This window comes from Prosopis cineraria, unplaced genomic scaffold (genome assembly GCF_029017545.1).
Source record: "Prosopis cineraria cultivar Desert tree isolate PC_DT_omini unplaced genomic scaffold, ASM2901754v1 PC1458, whole genome shotgun sequence".
NCBI lineage: Eukaryota > Viridiplantae > Streptophyta > Magnoliopsida > Fabales > Fabaceae > Prosopis > Prosopis cineraria.
The window spans coordinates 1-22072 of NW_026556783.1; the positions used below are offsets into that span (position 1 = coordinate 1).

A 22072-nucleotide genomic window follows, 5' to 3' on the forward strand; every position below is an offset into this window, starting at 1 on the left:
ATGTTATTCAATTTATGAGATATTTTCAACACATGTATTAGTGCATCGCTGAAAATATCTCTTCTTGCTGTTGAGAATTAATTATCTTCATTGAAATTGTTAAAATTAGTATCTCAATGCATATAACTCAAATAAATAAGTAAAATCAACATGCATACCTGAGGAATTCATAGCTTATGAACTTCTCAATTACCTCGAGTATAGACAAGTATACAACTTAGTAGACCTTCATGGTTGTCAAATAGTGCACAGACATAGTAGAGAAAATATAAGAGAGACGGTGTTGGTATGATTGATTGTATCTTATTATATTATATTATTATTGAATTTAAAATTCAAAATAATGATATCTTAAAACCAAACACAAAATCATATCAATAACCACCTTATTAATTAATTAATTATCTTTCTATATTTTTGATTCAATCAGATAGGAGATGAGGAATAACTTAATATTTCAAAGTTGTAGGTTGGGCATTTGCCCATTAAACTAACTTGTATAGTTCACTCATCACAGTTCATATAAGATCATAAAAACTAATATGTTATGGGATCATTAATTAATACAAATCCATATTATGCAAATCCATATTGTACAATGTTCCAACAATTCCCACTTGAATTGCATTAATCATTGCTGCAAAATGCATACACATTTCGGAGCACATCTTTTGGAGCACTTTGTCACGGGATTATTACTCTCTTTCAAAAATGCTAACCTATTGAAGCGTGCAGCATACCCACTTCTATAGCTAACACCCTCTTCAAGTCCCTTTGATATAGGAAATAACAATTCTCCCAGTCAATCCGTAACCCCCATCACAGGTAGCCTACTAAAAGGGCTCACCAACTAGGTAAACTCAAGTTTGGCTTAATATTCCTTTATCACAAGGTCATTACACTGTCCTCAAAAAACTAACCTATTGGGGCATCACCACTATAAAAATTTATATATAAGATGCCAAAAAAATGACGGTTAAAAGAAAATACGTCATATATGTGAGAGATAGGTGATGGTTAAAAAATAAATGATACATTTTTAAAATAACCATGATTTATTTAAATATAAATGACGGTTATTTTAAAAACCTGTCATATAAAGTTTAAAATCTAATTTTTCAAAAGGAAAAAAATTTAAATAACATATGATGGGTGTTTTAAACACCCATCATATGTTGTGGAGGATTTAAATGATGGATGTTTTAAACACCCTTCATTCAAAGCTTGCTAAGATTTCATATTTCTAATAATAGAAAATAAAAAAATTAAACTTTAAATTACAGATATTTAAAAACACTGTGATTTAAAGACTTCACAATATATGATAGGTGTTTCAAACACCCATTATATAGTGGGGAATAAATGACCAACATTAAAATACCTGTCATTTATTCCCTTTTAATAACTCGTTCTGGTTCATTTTTCAGTTCGTGTCTGATCGTCTCCTCACCTTCTCTCTTCTCCACTTGCACATGAAATCGATAGAACTCCCACAATCTTCCTTCATTGCTATCGTCGACAACCATCATTTATTTTAAATGAATAAATGATTGTTATTTTAAAAACCCATCATATAAAGTTTAAAATCCAATTTTTCAAAAAAGGAAAAAATTTAAATAATATATGACGGGTGTTTTAAACACCCATCATATATTGTGGGAGCTTTAAATGACGGGTGTTTTAAATATCATTCATTTAAAGGTTGCTAACGTTTTAGATTTTTAATAACAAAAAAAAATTAAACTTTAAATGACGGATGTTTAAAACACCCATGATTTAAAGACTTCACAATATATGACGGGTATTTCAAATACCCATTATATATTGGGAAATAAATGAAACACCCGTTATATATTAGAGAATAAATGATAGACATTTTTCAGGTCATGCCTGATCGTCTTCCTTGTCTCCTCTCTTCTCTACTTGCACATGAAATTGATAGAACTCATATAATCTTCCTCCATTGCTATCGTCGACCACTGTGGACTGCTCCAACATGAAGCCACTACCTCTTATGCTATCATTCATAGTCTGGGCTTCTTCCTCTTTGGGTTTTAATCCTCTTTGCTCTAAGGTGTGATTTCTTTTTTTTCCCCTTCATTTTCTTGCAATATTTTTAGATTTCTAGCTTATGGGAATGATTTATTTAATGTTGTAAATTGTTTTATTAGTTGATTTTCTTGTGTAAGTGTCTGCTCATTTGTTACCCATTTTGGTATTGTGGGGTGTTGCAAATTATTAATGTTTGATGTGTTATTGACTTGAAAATGCTAGTGGATGATATAGGTAGCCTTAGGATAATTGTTAGGATGAAAATAAGTTATCAAAATGGGATATTTATGATAGTTGTATTTTTTATGAATTTTGAATGATTTATTTGAATACAACAACAACAACAACAACAACAAGCCTTATCCTACTACGTGAGGTCAGTTATATGGATTATATAATGACATTGTGCTCTATCATTTATTAAGTTTTTAGGAATATTATTTTAGAAATATTATTAATTAAAAAATCTCACTCAACAACTTTCAAAAGTGTTTTCTTCGATCTTTCTCTACCTTTCTTGACAGGGCTCAAAGTTATCTGTTTCACTCTCCTCACAGGTGCCTCCCGTGGTCTTCTTTGTACGTGTATGAACCACCTCAAATGATTTTCTATCATTTTTTCTTCAATAGGTGCCACACTCACTTTTTTCCGTATTCACTCATTTCAAATTTTGTCTTTACATGTATATCCACACATTCATTTCAACATTCTCATCTCTGCTACTCCAACTTTATACTCTTGCTATCCCGTCAAAGTCTAACATTCACTACCATATAAAATTACTGGTCTCATAGCAGTTCGCTAAAACTTTCCTTTAAGCTTATCAAGTACCTCACAATTGCAAATAACTCCTTTAGCCTTTTTTCAATTAAACCACCCCGCCTGTATCCTATGTACAATATCTCCATCAATATCTCTATTTTGTTGAATAGTCGCTCCTAAATATCTAAACTTTTTCACTTGAAGTATGGTCTGATTACCCAATTTCATTTTCAAGTTACTATTCACGAATCCCTTATCAAAATTACAATGTAAATATTCTGTATTACTCATACTCAGGTGAAAACCTTTTGACTCCAACGTCTTTCTCCATAACTTAAGTTTACAATTTATCTCTTCTCTTATCTTTACAATAAGAATTATATTATCAGCAAAAAGTATGCATTTTAGAATTTTCTCTTAAATATGCTCAGTTAAAATATCTAACACTAGATCAAACAAATAAGGACTCAAAGATAATCCTTGATGCAATCTAATCTTTATACGAAATTTTTTTGTTTCACCACCAGGCATTCTTATACTAGTTGTTACTCTCTCATACATATCTTGTATAGCTCAAATATAGGCAATTTGGACACCTTTATTTTCCAAAGCTTTTCAAAGTACTTCTCTCGGTACACAATTATAACCTTTTTTTCAAATCAATGAAAACCTTATTCAAATCTCTGTCTTTACATCGATACTTTTTCATTAATTCCCTTAGTAGATAAATCGCTTCTGTAGTCGCTCTCCCTGGCATGAAGCCAAACTAATTCTCCAAAATCCCAATTTTCATTATCAACTTATGCTTAGTCACTCTTTCCCATAATTTCATAATATGACTCATAAGTTTAATTCCTCTATAGTTAGCACAATTCTAAATATCTCCTTTATTTTTATAATAGAAACTAAGATGCTTCTCTTCCAATTGTTCGACATTCTCTTGGATTGTAAAATTTCATTAAATAACTTAGTTAACCACCACACTTCTTCTTCACCCAAATATTTCCACATTTCAGTAGGGATACAATTAGGTCTATTGGCTCTACCATTTGTCAGTTTCTTAAGAGCTTCTCTCACTTTCTAAGCTCGTATTCTTTGATAAAAAGACAAATTTTGCTATTTCAGAAGTTACTAAATCTTCCAAGTTAATTGATGATCCCCCATCATCATTGAAAAGCTTAGAAAAGTATGTCTCCCATTTGTCTTTAATATCATTATCTGTGACCAAAACATTTCCCTTTTCATCTTTTATACACCTTACTTGTTTCAAATCTCTTGATTTTCTTTCCTTACTCTTAACAATCTTATAAACTTTTCATTCTCCATCCTCTGTCATTCAAAACTATGTGCCTTATTTGATCAGAGTAGTTTTATCATTAAAAACTACATATTGAAATATACTAAGTACCAAATTTCATTACAATTGAAGTTGATTTAGATAATCAAAACTGACACGTAGTTTTTTTAAAAATCATTGTTATTTTATTGAGATTTTAACATCTTTTAAAGAATAATGTTTTCTTTGCTTGTGATTGCTAATGTAAGTTGTATGTAACCTTAGAATGATCAATGAGACAAAAAATATTGATTGAAAATGATGTTTATGACTTTTGTATGTGATTTTTAAATGAATTTTAGATATAATTTTATAATAATTAAAATTGATTTGAAAATGCTATTTTGTGAGAATTTTATTGTTATTGGGATTATATGTGGTTGAAATTAATTTGTTGAGCGAGATGTCAATTTTAAAAAGAGGGTTTGAGCTTGTTAGATGATTTACCCATCATTTATTAAGACTTTAAATGATAGCTAAATTTTTCCCCATCATTTATTCTTTCCCCTAACAATGTTGACAGTTAAAAATTATATTTTAAATTAGGTTATATAACCGTAATTTATTGAGAGAACTTTAAATGTCAACCACATAAATTATGGGTATTTTATGGACAAAAATAACTGTCATTTATTGCTTTTTTATAGTAATGCATACAACGCATCCACTTATATAGTCAGGATCCTCTCCAAATCTCTCAAATGTAGGACATAACAACTCACTCAAAAAGCACTTGGATGAGTTGTAGCAAAATGTATAGGAGCGCTTTTTTAAAAAAGTGCTCCTGTACATCAAGCCTTTCGGAGCACTCATTAGAAGAGCGCTCCAAAAGGTAAAGATAAAAAAATAAAAAAAATTAAAATTTTTTAAAAAACTCTGAAGAGATAAATTAAACAAAATTAAAAAATAAAGGTTAAAATCTTTTAAAGTGCTCTATAGAGGAGCGCTCCGAGAGGCTTGATAAAAATTGAAATAAAAAAAGATAGGAAGCCTTTCGAAGCGCTTAGTCTGTGAGCATTGCAAAAGTGGTAGCCTTTCAGAGCCCTACAGACTAAGTGCTCTGAAAGGAACTTTTTGAAGTGTGCTTGCAAAGAGTGTTGCGAAAGGCTATTTCTCTTTTTGCCTTCCAACGCATAAATCAAGCCCTTACCCCCACATACTAGTTTTCACTTCTCTCACTACCTATTCCATTAGCTTAAGAAGTCGTCGGTCCTTATGTTGTTGCCCGTCCCGTTTGCCATCTGTCACTGTCATTCATGGGTTCACAATCGTTCACCTCAAACCATAGATTTGTGTCTCAAAATCACAGATCTATACAGCATCTGTCGTTGCCAGCCATTGCCTCTACACTGAAAGAAACTGCCATCCGTCTCTGTGCCGACCGCTGGAAAAAAGCCATTGAAGGTAATTTTTTAATAAATAATATTATAATAAATCCATATATATATATATGAATAATTTAGATATAAAAATATATAGATAATCTGTTATTGAAAATATTTATATTGGAATTATGAAGAATTTGAGGTTGTTAATTACATGATTGAAATTCTCATCTTAGTTTAGCTTCAAGTTGAGTGTAGTAAATTATGATGAATGGAAGGTTGATATTGTAGAGAAAACTCTATCTAGAATTTTTCATTATATTTATGATTTTTTTTCCTTTTAGGAGGTTTCACTTTTAGGGAAGCTTATTATTAAATTACAATTGATTGATAGAATTTAGATGCATTATGCTACTAAATTTTTATTGTATGATGAATTGATTTATTTAGTTTAAATGTATCATGCTATTAGATTTTATTTTTGATTATTTGAGAGTTTCTCTTTTAGGGGAGACTCTACCAATTTTTTTAAAAAAATCTAATTTTTTGTTTATTGATTAAGACCCTCGTGAAGTCATATGTCCTTGTTTAAAATGTTGCTATGAAAGACGAGAAAGGCTGACTAATAGAATTGAAAAATCATTTGATATGTAATGGCATTGATCCAACTTATACCTTTTGGACCATCCATGTGAAGACAAGAAATAACACTAGTGATTAGACGGATAGTACAAGCTACTCAACATTCACTACTATAGAATATATCTTTAAGAGCGGGTATTTAGGAGTGCTTCTTTAAAAAGCGCTCTAAAATGTGAATGCAGAATTTATCGGAGCGCTTTTCCAAATAAGCACTCCTGTATGTCAGGGCTTCTCAATAAGATAACGCTCCTAATTAATATAAATAAAATATTGTAAAAAATTTAAAAAGATCTTTGGGAGCGCTCGTAGTTAAGTGCTCTGAAAGACTATCTTCCGGAGCGCTCGATCTTCCGGAGTGCTCTTGGAATGAGCGCTCCGAAAGAGCTCATCTTCCGGAGTGCTCTTTTAATGAGCGCTCCGAAAGAGTTGATCTTCCGGAGCGCTCGTCAAAGAGTGCTCCGAAAGAGAGATCTTTCGGAGTGCTAGTCAAAGAGCGCTCTGAAAGAGAGATCTTCCAGAGCGCTCTTTGACGAGTGCTTCGGAAGACCACCTCTTCTAGAGCGCTCGTTAATGAGCATTCCGGAAGAGGTGGTCTTTTATATCTCTGCCTCTCGTCAGTTTTCTTTTCCCTATTCATGAGTTTCTTTCAAACCTCTCTCTCATTTGCTGAGGTTGTGCATTCCCAACGAGTTCCAGATCGTCGCTGTATCAGTCTATCTTCCATCGCTGTTTTCTGTTCCAGATCGTCGTCCGCCGCTGTTCGCTGTTCCAGATCATTGTTCGCCACTATTCGCTGTTCCAAATCGTCATCCACTACTATTCATTGTTCCAGATCAGTGTTCATCACTGTTCGTTCATTTTTGTGTCATGTCGCGCCATCTGTCTCTATTTTTGCACTGCCGTCGCCGTCACCGCCATCTCCCAAATCACTATTCCAGATCTGCATTGCTGTTCCAGATCTGTGACGCTGCTGTACATTGGAGGAAGCGACGCCGTGAAGACCTCCGTTGCAGCCGTGTGTCATTGTTGTACAGCTGAGGAAGCAACGCCTCAAAGACCTCTGCTACTGCCGTGAAGACTACACTGTGAAGGTATTTTTTAATAATTAATTTATAATGTAATATATTGATATGTTTATATATATTTGAGAATAAATTTCATATATATTTTTTAATAATCAATATTATAGATAATATATGAATTGGAGTTATTTATATTAGAATTATGGAGTATTTGTAGTTGATAATTAGATTAAAGTTGAGGAAACTACTTGAACATTTTTAGTTTATTTATGAAATATACTTTTAAGGGAGATTATTGTTATTAATTAAATTACAATTGATTGACAGAATTTAGATACATTATGCTACTAAATTTTTATTTGGATGAATTGATTGTTTTAGTTTAAATGTATTGTGTTGTGGAATTTGATTGTTTGATCATTTGGGAGGTTCTTCTTTTAAGGAAGATGTTGTTGAATTTTTTTTATAGAAATCTAAGTCTTTTGTTTATTGAATTTTGATAATCATATTAGTGATATGGATCATAAGTGGATGTCGGCTAATCGACTATCTAGAGAATATTGGGATGGTGTGGATTAATTCATTGAATTTGCATTTTGTTCTGATCAAGACCCCCCTGGAGTCATATGTCCTTATTTGAAATGGTGCTATGGAAAAAGAGTAAAGCCAATAGAATTGAAAGATCATTTAATCTGTAATGGGATTGATCCAACTTATACTTGTTGGATCATGCATGGGGAGGCAAGGAATAATGCAAATGATTGTAGGGATAGTGCAAGCTACTCAACATTTGATCGTGATAGCAGGACATATGATGTTAACCGTCTTGATGAAATAATTCATATATATAACTTCATCGCTGAAGTATTTTAAATTAAGTTAGAATTTATTTCTACCATATTTTGATAATGACATCTTTTATTATTTTATAGGTACCTACACAATTACAAGGTTAGGAGTGTGGATACTATGTTATGAAGTTTATGAGAGAAGTAATCACACAACAAGAGTTGATCATTCCTGAAAATGTAAGTCAAAAGCTTTGAAATTAAGTTGATATAATGTTAATTATTTATATATTGCTTTCATATCTTGTGTAGCATTTTGTTGGAGTAAGATGTTCGCATTTTACTATGGAGCAAATAGAAGATTTAGTTAAAGAGTTGTCAGAATATATTGTGGGCTGTTTGTGATAGGAAGTTAGATTTCAATGTTAGAAAAATAACAATAGTTTCATTTGTTAGGCTTGTTAGAAATTAAACTAGGTTAGTTAGGAAATTGAAATTGTTGTATCAGTTTTAAATTCTTTTCTTGTATATAAATTTTTATGTTGATATTATTTTTAAATTAGTTTTTGATATTATGATTTACCATTGTTAAAGAGACGTAAAAAGAGAAAGAGAAATTTCAAAAAATCTGATTTAGAAAAAATTAAAGTAATATACGGGAGCGCTCATTTGAAAAGCGCTCCTGTAAAGTAACATACGGGAGCGCTCTTCCAGAGAGCGCTCCTATATGGTTCATACGGGAGTGCTCTTTATAAAAGCGCTCCGGTATGGTTGCATACGGGAGCGCTCTCAAGAGCGCTCTCATATGTGATGTGTGGGAGCTCCCTTACGGGAACGCTTTTTGAAAAGCGCTCCCGTATAGTGTATATATAGGAGTGCTTTTTTTAAGCGCTCTTATACATTTCAGAGCGCTTGATATGAGAGCGCTTCAAAAGCGCTCCCTAAAGTAAAAAAAAAAAAGCGCTCCTGTAAACTTATTTTGTAGTAGTGATTATTTGATTATGATAGTGGGACATATAATGTTAACCATCTTGACAAGATGATTGATATGATTGAAGAAGATCTTAAGGATTATCCTGAGATGTCTGAGATATAGAAGAGCGATGCTAATAAACCATTGTACCTTAGTTGTAAGAAATTCATAAAATTGTCAATTCTTTGAAAATAGTACAACCTAAAAGTGACTAATGGATGGAATGATAAAAGTTTCACAAATTTGCTTGAACTTTTGTATGAGATATTGCTAGATTACAATAAACATTCACCTAATACTTACGAGGCTAAAAAATTGCTCTATTCTATGAAGATGAGCTATAAGAAGATATATGCATGTCCCAATAATTGTGTCCTCTTTCAAAAATAGTATTTAGCCTTAGATAAGTGTCCAAAATGAGATGCTTCATGGTACAAAGAGTTTTCAACCTTATTTTTAACTTCTCACAATCTAGGGTGAGTTGTTATTGTTATTTATCTTTAAATCTAGTTGACATTTGAGTTAATGCAATATTTTATCTTTTCAAGCAACATTGGATGCTTGTTTATATCAATCCATTCATCTCTATGATTTATTATCTTAATTAATTAAGCAAGTAGTATTATCAAGCCACAAACAAAATTCAAAAAAATGAAACTTCGCAAAATCAATGGATCTTATTGGAAATCAAGTGATATTAGATATAAATAAAATGTCTCATAATATGAACAGAACATAATAAATAAATTTTTATTTCAAAGCTTAATGGAAGATAACTATACATGACCACTAATTCCTATAAGCAACAAGTTATATGTAAAGTATTGGCCAAAATATCATTGAACACGAGAGAAACAAATGATATAAAGGGCAACACACAGTTCCAAATTTTCTTTAATTTGAATTGAATATAGAGTAGGTTTTTTGACTACAACATAGTAAAGAGATGACACAAAGTCACTAAACCCTATAGGAAAATAAGATAAGGTACACTAACATTGTGAAATAGTAAAATGGTCTTAAACCATTAAATGTGCTTAAGAGGACACAACTCAGACTCTTATTAAACCAAAGCTATTACAAAAGATTAATAAAACCTACATGAGTAATTAATCTTTTAGTCATATAAATGCATAAGCATGTATTCAACATAAGTGTGAACCAAAGAAGTCAGAATGTCTGTAATATTCTCTAACAAAATCTTTGAGAGAAGCTTAAGGTAGACAAAATATCACAATAATGGTTAGGGGAAAAAACAACAAAATGCATGTCCAATAATACTTTGCTCAACCATATAGCCTAATGAAAGGTTTTACAATGGGCGATATATATTTTACATCTTAAATTGAGGTAGCTAATAGACCAAACGAGATTATAAGATGTAATTTTCTAAGTCTAATAGCTCCCGATTAAATAAGCCTTTCAAAAATTATTCCAAACTGGGAATACTTTGGCCTCAGATTGGGGTTCTTTTAAGCTACTATTAATATTATATAATCCATCAATCTCTTCCTTTCTTACGTGAAATAAGAAGACATCAAGAACTCACACTTAGGCTAACGAAGGGCTATTCAGACCAGGACATACACTCCTAGGCCAACCCCATACAAAATTCAAGATGTGCTCCCTGACACCAAATATCCCATTAAAGTTGCACCGAATAACAGTGGGCTTAAAGTATTTTTGGCAATATTCGCTGCGTCATTCTCGTAAAAAATGTCGTCCCTAATTCGTTTTTCCAATAGTGAAATTAATCACCATCAAAGAAATTCAGTTGGACTTATACAACTATTTATGATAGGCCTTGTCAAAAATGTTAGGCTATCAAGGCAGGTACACAACTTACTAAGCCTCATAGTTGTCGATGAGTGCAAAGATAGTAGAGAGAATAGAAGAGAGACATGTGTTAGTTATTGACTGATCATATCTTATTATATCATATTATTATTGAATTGAAAATTCAAAAAAATGATATCTTAAAAAAGATACAGAATTTTATCAGTAACCACCTCATTAATTAATTAATTATCTCTCTATATGTTTTACTTGGTCAATTCAAAGTTAGGGAATAACTTACTATTATAGGATTGTATCTATCTATTACAGTTTCAACAAGATCATAAAAACCAATATGTTCTAGACTCAATAATAATTAATGCAAATTCATATTATACAAATATTCCAACAGATACTTGATATGTAGAGATGGTGACTTTTAAATTCTCAATTTACAATTTAGATTCAATTTCAGATGTGATGAAATCATTTTTCCCTAATTTCTGCTACTATATTAAATCGTGAAAGAACCCGAAAAGGCGAAAAAGTATGTACTTCAATTCTGGAACTTAAAACTCTGTTCAGAAGTTCTTTGGTAACCAAACACCCATGCAAGCCTTCAATGATCGAATTGACTGACCGTTAGTGAGAATCTCGAAAGAGAATTATTAATTTTACCTTTATCAATAATTTTAAAAAAAACATAATTGTTTTTTATTTCAAAAGAGATTTTTTTAACAGAATAACTCACATAGGCAAATTTTTATTTATTAAGTTATTTGACTTGTTAATATATATGTATTGAGATTTATAAACTAAATACTTACTACTTGATCTATATATAAGAAATTAAACATAACAATTACATGTGTATTTTTTTAGTTTTCTAATTATTATTTTCTATTTTTTTTACATTTTTATATATTTTTTGTATTCTTTAATTTAATTAAAAGCTCAGATCAAATAAATGCTCAACATGTTCTGTTGATGAAATACATGCCCCAGATGGGGATGTTTATTGGCATTTCAAAAATAAAAAGTAAATGATATATATATATATATATATATATATTGTATTTATGCATGAAATTATAGTTAACTCATACAAACATAAAATGTAACGACCATAAATTTAATTTGTGGTTTGAATTTGAATCTTATGAATCAACAATGCATTGCCGAGCTCACCTAGTTGTATACAACCATTCATGTTTAAAAGGGGTTACGATTTCTCTTGCTACTAACGGAGTAATATATGATGTGCTGGCTCATGCCTCGGAAAATCTGTGCATAGAGGACTGTCTCGTTAACTGAAATACCAAGGAGAGAAAATAAGCAGCTTGGTTCTTGGACGAGGAAATAATAAAAATTATTATAAATATATAATGGAGATAATGAAATTTTTAGTCATTTAAATTTGTCTCAATTATTAATTTGGCACTTAAAATTTAATTTTTATCAATTAGTCCCTTACATTTTCTTAAATTATCACATTAGTCTTTTAAGTTTTAAAAAACAAACTAACTCTCAAATTAATTTAATATGTAAAGTATGTTGATGACTTGATATGTATATATAGCTTAAATGAGAACAAATTATCTATCAAATCAGTTTAGTTTTCATCAATATAGCCTGTTATATTACATTTTCTTCTTTTTTAAAAAAATTTAAAATTTATTTTTCCCTGCATAAATAATGGCATTTCTTTCCGTTAATCTGCATGGCTATTATCAATATTCCATTATTTATGTCAACAGATTTTAATAGGATTACTTTCTTTTAAAAGAATAGAGACTGAATCAATAATTGATTGGGAAAATTTAAAGAACTAAATTGGTAAAAATAAAAAATTTAAGTACCAAATTAATGATTAAAATAACCTTGAGGGATTAAAAGTTTTCTTATCAATGCGCGTTTGAATTGTCTAGTTTGTAGAAACAAATGGAAGAAAGCAAGCTGTCAAGGAAGCCTTGATCAACAAAGGCCAAGAACAAGCATATGCCATTGATATTTGCTTTGGTGGATGGCTAAGGTCATCATTACTCTTTATATATATACACGTCGCAAATTACCTTAATTCCATTGTTCCATCTTCACCACGTACGCATTTATTCTGTAGTTTTTCACTGCAGGCAGGTTAGTGCCCCCCCCCCCCCAATTTTTATGTTGAAGGCCATGTCTTCAAGTCCTGTCGCGCTTTCTGATTTTTTCCAAGGATCCGTTTTCTTTTACATGCTCTGCAGAAACTGTGTTCTTATGATTGAGTTGTTTTAAGGATATGTTTTCATGGTAACAACACAGAACAGCCATATTACTTGATTTTCTAATCCTATTTATAAGGCTGAGAGAAAATATTTTTTGAATCATATTTATAAATTACATCATTAAATTTTTAAATGTTAGTGAGAGAAAATATGTTGTTACTAAAGCACATATATTTAATAAGAATAAAATTGAACCAATCAAGGTTAGCATGAGTTATAGGAATTCTTATTATTTAAGTAAGTGGTGGGGGATCCAACCTCAAGCCTTGAATATGTCACAATTTAGTTTAGATATGTCTATTCAATTGTCTAGGCCTCATTTTCCACTCGAGTTGGTTTCTCTCGATGTGATTAATGTTCATGGCCGGCCATATATGCAGAGCCACGTCGAGCCATCACATTACTGTTCTGCAAGACTGCAATCTGTCTTCTTACTCCGTTTCGCTTCCTTTTCTTTTCCCTTTTACAAACTAAGAGAAAAACTTCTTAACAATAATTAAAAAAATTTACTACTATTACAAATGAATAAAGATACATTTTTGCTCATGAAATATTTTTTAAGAAATACTTAGTATCATAAATTATTTGTTAGAATAATTTTATCTTTAAAATAATTGAAATAGAACATTTTTGCCTTTGTCGTCAAATTTTTAACATTGACCATTCGAAATATTAACTAGAACTTCAATGTTACCGTTAATTTAATAAAAAGGATAAAAATATTCTGTTTTAATTACTTTAAGAAAAAAGATTATTCCAACAAATAATTTAACCATTTACAAATTTATGCTGTTATAGTTTGTTCTCTTCTTATTTTCTTCACCTCTTTCCCTCCATCTAGACTAAGGGTGTGTTTGGATTAGAAAATTTATAATTGAAGTTAGAATTCAACTGAGGTTAGCAAACTGAGGTTAGAAAAAAAGTTTGTGAATGTAATGTGATTTATGTTTGGATATCTTTTTTTTCAAAAGTCAGTTGGATAAACTAAAATTTGTTTGGATTTTATTTAAAAGTCAGTTGAAATGTATAATGACAAAAATAGACATGAATTTTTTTTTTGTATATATAAAACATATTGATAAATAAAAGTTATTAATTATTAAAAAAGTAAAAATAATATAAAAAACATTTACAAATAAAAAATCTTAATTTTTAAAATGGTAGAACTAGATGATAAAATTTAAAATATTTAATTATGAAAAGTTAAAATAACTTCATAAGCACAGCAAAACTTGATAGATACCCTTAAATTAAATTAGATTCACATAATCCCAGCAAGGAAATAACTTACAAATATCGGTGCTTGGAAAAGAGGATGAATAGTGACAGTTGGGTATGCCAAACTATTCCAAAAGGCTTGACAGTTTGTAAGCAAATTTGAAGATATTACTTATAATTACGCGAGGAAGGAGAAAAGGAAGAGTTCATGTTTGTAATCATAGCTCGTGTTTACATTAAATAAACATACTAGAGATAAAAGAAGGCTGAATCTGGTCTCTTTTATTCATACCTCTAGGGAAGAAAGGTCAAAGAGCGAGAAATAGGGCCACACTTACTTGCCGAGGAGACACCAACAGAGCAGATCCAGCAACCTTGACTGCGGAAGAAACTGAACGAGAATCACAGACAGCAGTGGCTGCAAGCTAATAGGCGGCGAGTTATCAACGGAGTTGAGGAACTTCTTTGAAGATTGGCAAGCTAAGGAGGAGAGCTTTGAAGGATGAATGAACGAACTCATGAAGACAAGGAGAGAGAAGGCAAGACTGACAAATTTTTAATGGCCCCAACGTCTTCTCCACCCAACGCGCGGTGAAACTTGAAAAGCTCCTCAGATCAGCTTCGTTCAAAACGCCCATCCAGACCCTAACGCTCGTTTTCATTTTTTTTTATCCAAACAAAATTTTACAGAGTTTTAACATCCTAACTTAAGTTTGGACCACCTCAACCTAAGTTGAAGTGTTATCCAAACACACACTAAGTGTTAGCCTTTTTCTCCTTCCAAAATTTCAGTAGGCATACATCAAATCGGCCGGTAGCTAGCGATCGATGGCGGGGCAACTGGGAGTGCTAAATGCACTCGACACAGCCAAGACTCAATGGTACCACTTCACAGCAATAGTAATCGCCGGAATGGGTTTCTTCACAGACGCATATGATCTCTTCTGCATCTCCCTCATCACCAAGCTACTCGGCCGTATCTACTACACCGAGCCCGACCTAAAAAAACCAGGCGTTCTCCCTCCCGGAACCCTATCGGCTGTCACCGGTGTCGCTCTCTGTGGCACCCTCGCCGGCCAATTATTCTTTGGCTGGCTGGGAGACAAACTTGGCCGGAAAAAAGTCTACGGACTAACCCTCATGCTCATGGTTGTCGCCTCAATCGGCTCCGGCCTCTCATTTGGCTTCACTCGTGATGGCGTCATGACTACTCTCTGCTTCTTCCGCTTCTGGCTCGGCTTCGGAATCGGCGGCGACTACCCACTCTCAGCCACCATCATGTCTGAATACGCCAACAAGAAAACACGTGGAGCTTTCATAGCTGCAGTTTTTGCCATGCAAGGGTTTGGTATTCTAGCTGGTGGAATTGTTGCTTTGATAGTTGCATCCATTTATGATCACAAATATAATGCACCTACCTTTGCCTTAAACCCTTCAAAGTCCATGGTTTTGCCAGCGTTCGACAATGTTTGGCGAATTATTCTAATGTTCGGTGCAGTCCCTGCGGCTCTTACGTATTACTGGCGCATGAAAATGCCAGAGACAGCTCGTTACACTGCGCTTGTTGCTCACAACGCAAAGCAAGCGGCGAGAGACATGTCGAAGGTCTTGCAGGTAATAAGCGTGTTCACATTTTCCATTCGGTAATTCGGTTCAAGTTTGAATTTTTTTTATGAGATATTTTTCATAATCAATATATGTACAAATTTACTAATAATTTTTAGAGAAAATTAATCTGTAGGTCCTTCTAATTTTTCTTAATTTTGAATTAGCTTCCTGTAATTTATTTTATTTTAATTAAATCCTTAATAACTTGATTAATTAAATATGTTTGTCCTTAAAGGTTAAAATTATTAATGAATAATTGATTTTTTAAAAATAAAAAAACTTTTAAAATTTATAGAAAAATCGGTTTGATACTTTGAGTCAAAAAATTTTTATTTAATACAAAATTTCTATTTTTATTAAATTTTTTATGAAAAATTTTATATGTATAAAAGTTATTTGAAAAACATAACCTATTTATATAAATTTTGAGTTATAAAAATAATGTAATTAATTATAAAATTATATATTTTAATAAACATATAAAAGTCCTTACTTTCACTTTTTGAAAAAGAAAAAATTAAAGGATTTTATCAACCAAGTACTAATATATTTAACTAATAAAATTATAAGGGTTTGATTAAAACATAATAAACAATAGGAACCTAATTCAAATGAGTAAAACTATACAAACTTATAGATTAATTTTCGCTAATTTTTTACTTTTAATTATTATTTTCAACAAAAAATTTCTTAAGGACAAAAGAATATTTTTAAAAATATTAATTAACACATTTAAATATTAAAAAATAATTTGTTATCTTTAAAATTTATAGCTTGTTTATACATTCTAAAAATTATCAAAAATAATTATATACAACATTTAGTTAATTGTATAATAGATTTTTTATTAATGATTTACAAATAACTAAAATTAGGGTGGAGAAAAAGTAGGGAAAAATGTATAAAATAAATATAATAATATTTGATTCAGTTTGGTTCAAGATTTAAGAGACATAAACCTCAATCGGATCAAACTGATCAGTTTTTTCAAAAATAAAAAAGTAATTAATTTTAATTAGTTTATGTCGGCTTAATTGGATTGGTTTGGTTTTGAATAACATTACTTTGCAGGTGGAATTGGAAGCTGAAGAGAAAATGACAGAGGGAGAGAGTCATACGTATGGTTTGTTGAGCAAAGAATTTGTGAAACGGCACGGGTTGCATTTGGTGGGGACCACAACAACTTGGTTCTTACTGGACATCGCGTTCTACAGCCAGAATCTCTTTCAAAAAGATGTTTTAAGTAATATTGGTTGGATTCCAGAACCAAAAGACATGAGCGCAATCCACGAGGTTTACAGGATCGCTAAAGCCCAGACTCTGATAGCACTTTGTGGTACTGTTCCTGGTTATTGGTTCACTGTGGCTTTGATCGATCACATGGGTCGTTTCGCAATCCAGATAATGGGATTCTTCTTCATGACAGTCTTCATGTTCTCTCTCGCTATACCCTACGATCACTGGAAACGAAGTGATAATAAAATCGGATTCGTCGTGATGTACTCTCTGACGTTTTTCTTCGCCAACTTTGGTCCAAATGCAACGACGTTTGTGGTTCCAGCAGAGATATTCCCGGCGAGGCTACGTTCAACCTGCCATGGAATCTCGGCGGCGGCGGGGAAAGCTGGAGCCATAGTCGGAGCGTTTGGGTTCGCATACGCATCTCAAAGCAAGGATCCTTCACAAGTAACGAAAGGGTATCATGTGGGGATTGGAGTGAAGAACTCGCTGATTGTGCTTGGAGTGGTGAGCTTGTTGGGGCTGATCTTCACATTTTTGGTGCCTGAATCTAAGGGGAAGTCGCTCGAGGAGTTGAGTGGCGAGAACGTCGACGATGACGCAGCAAATACTAAGACATCTGCTTAACTGCTGCTGCTGCTGCTGCTGCGTGTGTGTGTGTCGGTCTCTCACTAGTTTCTTGCATTCTCCTTACAATAAAGTTAAAGTATATGTGAATACCAAACACAAGTTATATCCAAGTTAATTTTGACTACATTCTCTCTGGATCCGCTTGCCTTTTTCTTTGGGTTAGATAATTACCACATATAATGCACAAGTAAGGCTGTTTAAATGCCCCAAAGCCTGGTAGGACCGACCTCCGTTAAGCCAGTGGGGTAGGTGGGCACCAGGTCAAGTTCAAACTCGACCGACCCAGCTCAAAGTATACAATTTTCTTTTTCTTTTTAAATTTTTTATTTTAAAAAATTTATTTTATAGTATTATCTTCTTTAAGATTTATCATGTCTTTATGGACATTTTTTTATCTTTTCAATTTTTTCAATCTGTTTTTAAATTTTAAATTTATTGTTTACTCAATATTATGATGAAAGAAATTGATAATGACTAAGCATATATAATTTTAAAAATAACTACTTTTAATTTTAATATTAATTTTATAAAGAAAGCATTTTAATTATAGTAATAATTGTTTTTGATGAAGGATAAAAAAATTTTATTTAAAAAATTATTTTTAATAAAGTTCTTTTAGATTAGCCCAAACCCACCCCAAACATTCAGACTTCAGGTTAATCCAAACAATACACATTGAGTTGGATATCGGGCAAAGGGTAATGCCTAGCTTGACTCGGATAATGTACGCCCCTACACAAGGATGGTTGCAACTCACAACATTTCATAATGTTTTCCTTCTATTTTATTCTTTCCTTCTTTTATTTTAAAAACTTAATAAAGTGTTGAACAAATTAATATGTAATGTTGAACAATTTAATTGAATAAAAAATTAAAAAAGAAATATTGTATTACACATATTCATTAAAATAAAATTATACATCGCACTTAATAATAAATATAAAAGTAAAATAAAAGGACATTTCTTGATTTTTTTTTTATACAAGACATTTCTTTTATTTTATCATAATAACATCCATATGGTACAAAGGAGAGTGAAAATTTTCATGAAATAACTTTCTAATTAAAATATAAAAAGCAAATGATAAAATCAAGCCTAATGATAGTTACATAATACACCATACAACAATACTTTACACGTGATAATCTTAGCAAAGATAAAAACCAATTTTTACAACATTTATTATAAATTGTAAAATATTTCACTGTTGGGTGTTGAAAACATTATTGTAGCAATCCTTTGATAAATGATTGATAGTTTTATATGATAAACTATCATTTGATGATCAGATTCATAATCTATAATGCATTTTGAAAAGGTGACTAATATAAACTGAAATGTACCATAAGCTAAGTATAATCTAGATTTGAAATTGTCACCATTAATGGTGGAGCCATGATCCTGAGTCAGGACAGTGGCGAAATCAAAATTCTCAACAAAAAAAAAAAAAAAAACCTTTTAGTCTCTTCCAAATTTATCATTTCTTTTTCTTTATCTCTTAATTCAACCTTCAGTTTGCAAAGTTGCAAGTGCAAGCAAGACAATGAAAGGTATTTAGTGAGTTTATTCTTGAGTCTTGAATCTTCATTATTCATTGCTTTTTTTTTCAAAAATAGTCCCTAATTAGTATTTAGGATGAGGATGACATGGATCTAGTTTAATCAAATTAAATTTTTTTAAAGGACTAATAAATAATATTAATATTTAGACATAATGAAATTATGGGCTAGTATTTACTGAGCTTTGAGTTAAAAATTAAATGTTTGATTTAGGTTAAGGAGTAAAATTAAAATGAGTTCAAAGTTTAAAATATTAAAATAAAGGGTGTAAAGTATAAGAAGAATATGATGCAAACTGCAAAATATGACAATAATTAGGGATGTTTGCTATGAATGACACATTTGGATCACTGAATTCTCTCTCACAAAAGTGGTGCTAGTTATAAAACCATGATCGCACTTCACTACCTGAAATTGGTAATACGCGATTAGGTTGCAGGAAGAAGTCAAGCTGTGAAATAAAAAAAAAAATAGAGTTAAAGTGTAATTTTGTCCTTGAACTATTTTCAAAAAAGTAATGTTGCCCCTAAACTATTCATTATAACAATATTGCCCCTAAACAAATCAAATTGGAGCAATATTATTCTTACCGTTTAAATGTCCCTAATTGTAGCTAATGGGACCCATTTTTCATGAGTTAAAGTGTAATTTTGCCTATAAATTATTTTCAGAAGGGCAATGTTACCCTCACCATCTAAAAATTATAAAATTAAATAAAAATAAAATTATAAAAATATTAAATAAAATAATATTAAATGTATATATAAAAATAAATATAAGAAAATATATAAATTATAATTTTATAACTTATCAAATATAAGTGAATCTTGGTTAAATTAAATATAAATAGACTCAAAAGTATTTACATTTTCACCTATAAATATTGATCAAAACCATCGTTAACTACTCGATTTGGATTAAAAAATTATTTTTATGATTGAGCTGGATTATATAAGAGTTAAGCCGCTATTAAGTCAAAAATTAAAGTTGAATTGAGAATCAGGACGACTTTCAAGAAACCAAGCACTTTAAAACATAATATTAAAAAAATTTAAAAATTTTAAAAAATTAGATTCTACTAAAAGCCAACTTTATTTTTGAACAAATGTAAGTACTTTTAAGTCTACTCATATCTAATTTAATCAAAATTCACTTATATTTGATAAGTTATAAAATTATAGTTTATATTTTTTATTATATTTATTTTATATATACATTTAATATTATTATAATTTTATTTTTATTTAATTTTATGATTTTTAAAAGGTGAGGGCAATATTGCTTTTGAGAATAGTTTAAGGACAAAATTACACTTTAATTCATAAAAAGTGAGTTCTATTAACTACAATAACGGACATTTAAATGGCGAGGGCAACATTATCTGATTTGATTAGTTTAGGGACATCACATTGCTCCTTCGAGAATGGTTTAAAGGCAAAATTATACCTTAACTCAAAAAAATAATGTCTTAGAAGTATAATAATTAATGTGTAAGAAGTGAAAAATGTATACAAGTCAAATACTCATGTCAACATGTTATTTTTCCCAAGTGATGGGGCAATATGCCCCCTCAATTACATGCGCTTCGCCACTGGTCACCATCAGTCAACAGAGTTTTCCTAGTAACTTTATTTGCATCTTTTTACTAATTTCTTCTTCTAGTTGCACGAAGCCTTGCACTCGACTTTGCATAGGGGATAAATTTTCAATCGCATGGAGCCTTGCATTCTTCCTTTTCCTGTTGATAAAAAGTTCTTCAACCGAGCATGGCACTGCAAAAACTCGAAGAAAGCTCTTGAATTGGAAAGGTAGACTTTTGAATCTGGCCAGGCATGCCACGTTGATTAAAGTTGTGTTGTCAGCTCTCCTTGCTTGCCATATGCAAACAATATAATGTTACTCTCAAAACATCTTATAAAGGTTATTGAGAAAAGAAGCAGAAGTTTTCTCTGGGGTGATGCTGAGGAGGGGAAGAAGATGCATCTCTTATCCTGGGATTGTATTGTACAAGATAAAAAGGAGGGCGGCTTGGGTATTAAGAATTTTCGCAAACAAAATGAGGCTTTCATCATGAAACTATGCTGAAATCTTTTATGTAAAAAAGAGGCTATTTGGGCCAAAATGCTGTTTTCCAAGTATAACTGAGGTTTGGTAGGTTTGTCTACGGTCAAGAAGAGGCAAAAGTCTTCACTTGTTTGCCGTAGCATCTGTGATGTTTGGCACAAATTTAAGGAGGGTCTTGGGAAGAAGATTGGTAATGGTGAATCTATTTCCTTTTGGTTTGAGAATTGGCATGAATATAATGTCCCACTTATTGACTTGATTCCTCGCAGGTAGATTTATGTTAATAAACATGAAAAGGTGTTAGATTATGTCGATCAATGTGGCCTTTGAGATTTCCAGAAACTGAGCAGATAGTTTCGTCCTGATATGGTTGCTCGCATTATGTGTGCTCACCCACCTAAAGAGGAAAGGGGAAAGGATAAACACCTTTGAAAACCATCTGACGGTTATTTTTCTATTACATATGCATATAATTTTCTGTCTGTAGGTACAAAAAGATCCTCAAAGAACATCTGAAGATTTTGTGGAAATGGCCCATTGTTGAGAAGATCAAGTCCTTTGTCTAGTTGTTCTCTCATGATAGGCTACATACTAATGAGCTAGGACTGAAGCATGTCTTGGAGGTCACAAAATGTCGCCCTTTCGGTTGCGAAGTACTAGAAGATTCAATGCATTTACTTCGGGATTGCCCAAATGCTCGTGACCGCTGGAGTGACATTGTCAAAGCAGAATTTGCGAACAGATTCAATAGTCTCCAAGGAGTGAAATGGGTCAAATGGATCCTATCTCATGGTCAGGATTTTACAAAGAAAG

At 31.6% G+C, this 22072-nt stretch overlaps 2 protein-coding genes across 3 annotated transcripts; both read left to right on the plus strand.

Annotated features, from left to right (window-relative positions):
- The first annotated feature begins 5224 nt into the window (after window positions 1-5224).
- LOC129300160 (uncharacterized) lies at window positions 5225-8369 on the plus strand. 2 transcript variants are annotated; one of them, XM_054938689.1, is made up of 3 exons: window positions 5225-5554; window positions 6814-7208; window positions 8072-8369. In XM_054938689.1, exons 1-2 carry the CDS (start codon window positions 5407-5409, stop codon window positions 7080-7082), a joined length of 417 nt encoding a protein of 138 aa, XP_054794664.1. In that variant the 5' UTR covers window positions 5225-5406; the 3' UTR covers window positions 7083-7208; window positions 8072-8369. The 2 variants fall into 2 exon arrangements, 1 of the variants encoding a protein (XP_054794664.1); XR_008590715.1 differs by lacking the exon at window positions 5225-5554 and having other exon boundaries at window positions 6635-7208; window positions 8072-8167; window positions 8240-8323.
- Window positions 8370-14986: 6617 nt separating this feature from the next.
- On the plus strand, window positions 14987-17667 carry LOC129300161 (inorganic phosphate transporter 1-1-like). Its single transcript, XM_054938691.1, has 2 exons — window positions 14987-15772; window positions 16838-17667. The coding sequence occupies exons 1-2, from the start codon at window positions 14987-14989 to the stop codon at window positions 17630-17632; spliced, it is 1581 nt and encodes a 526-aa protein (XP_054794666.1). The 3' UTR covers window positions 17633-17667.
- Window positions 17668-22072: the final 4405 nt, after the last annotated feature.

Bases quoted from the DNA above. Each gene is read 5' to 3' on its own strand.
- LOC129300160 (XM_054938689.1), top strand. From the start codon at position 5,407: ATGGGTTCACAATCGTTCACCTCAAACCATAGATTTGTGTCTCAAAAT. The intron at 5,555-6,813 runs GTAATTTTTTAA...AACGAGTTCCAG, and splicing joins CTGGAAAAAAGCCATTGAAG to ATCGTCGCTGTATCAGTCTA.
- LOC129300161 (XM_054938691.1), top strand. From the start codon at position 14,987: ATGGCGGGGCAACTGGGAGTGCTAAATGCACTCGACACAGCCAAGACT. The intron at 15,773-16,837 runs GTAATAAGCGTG...ATTACTTTGCAG, and splicing joins ACATGTCGAAGGTCTTGCAG to GTGGAATTGGAAGCTGAAGA.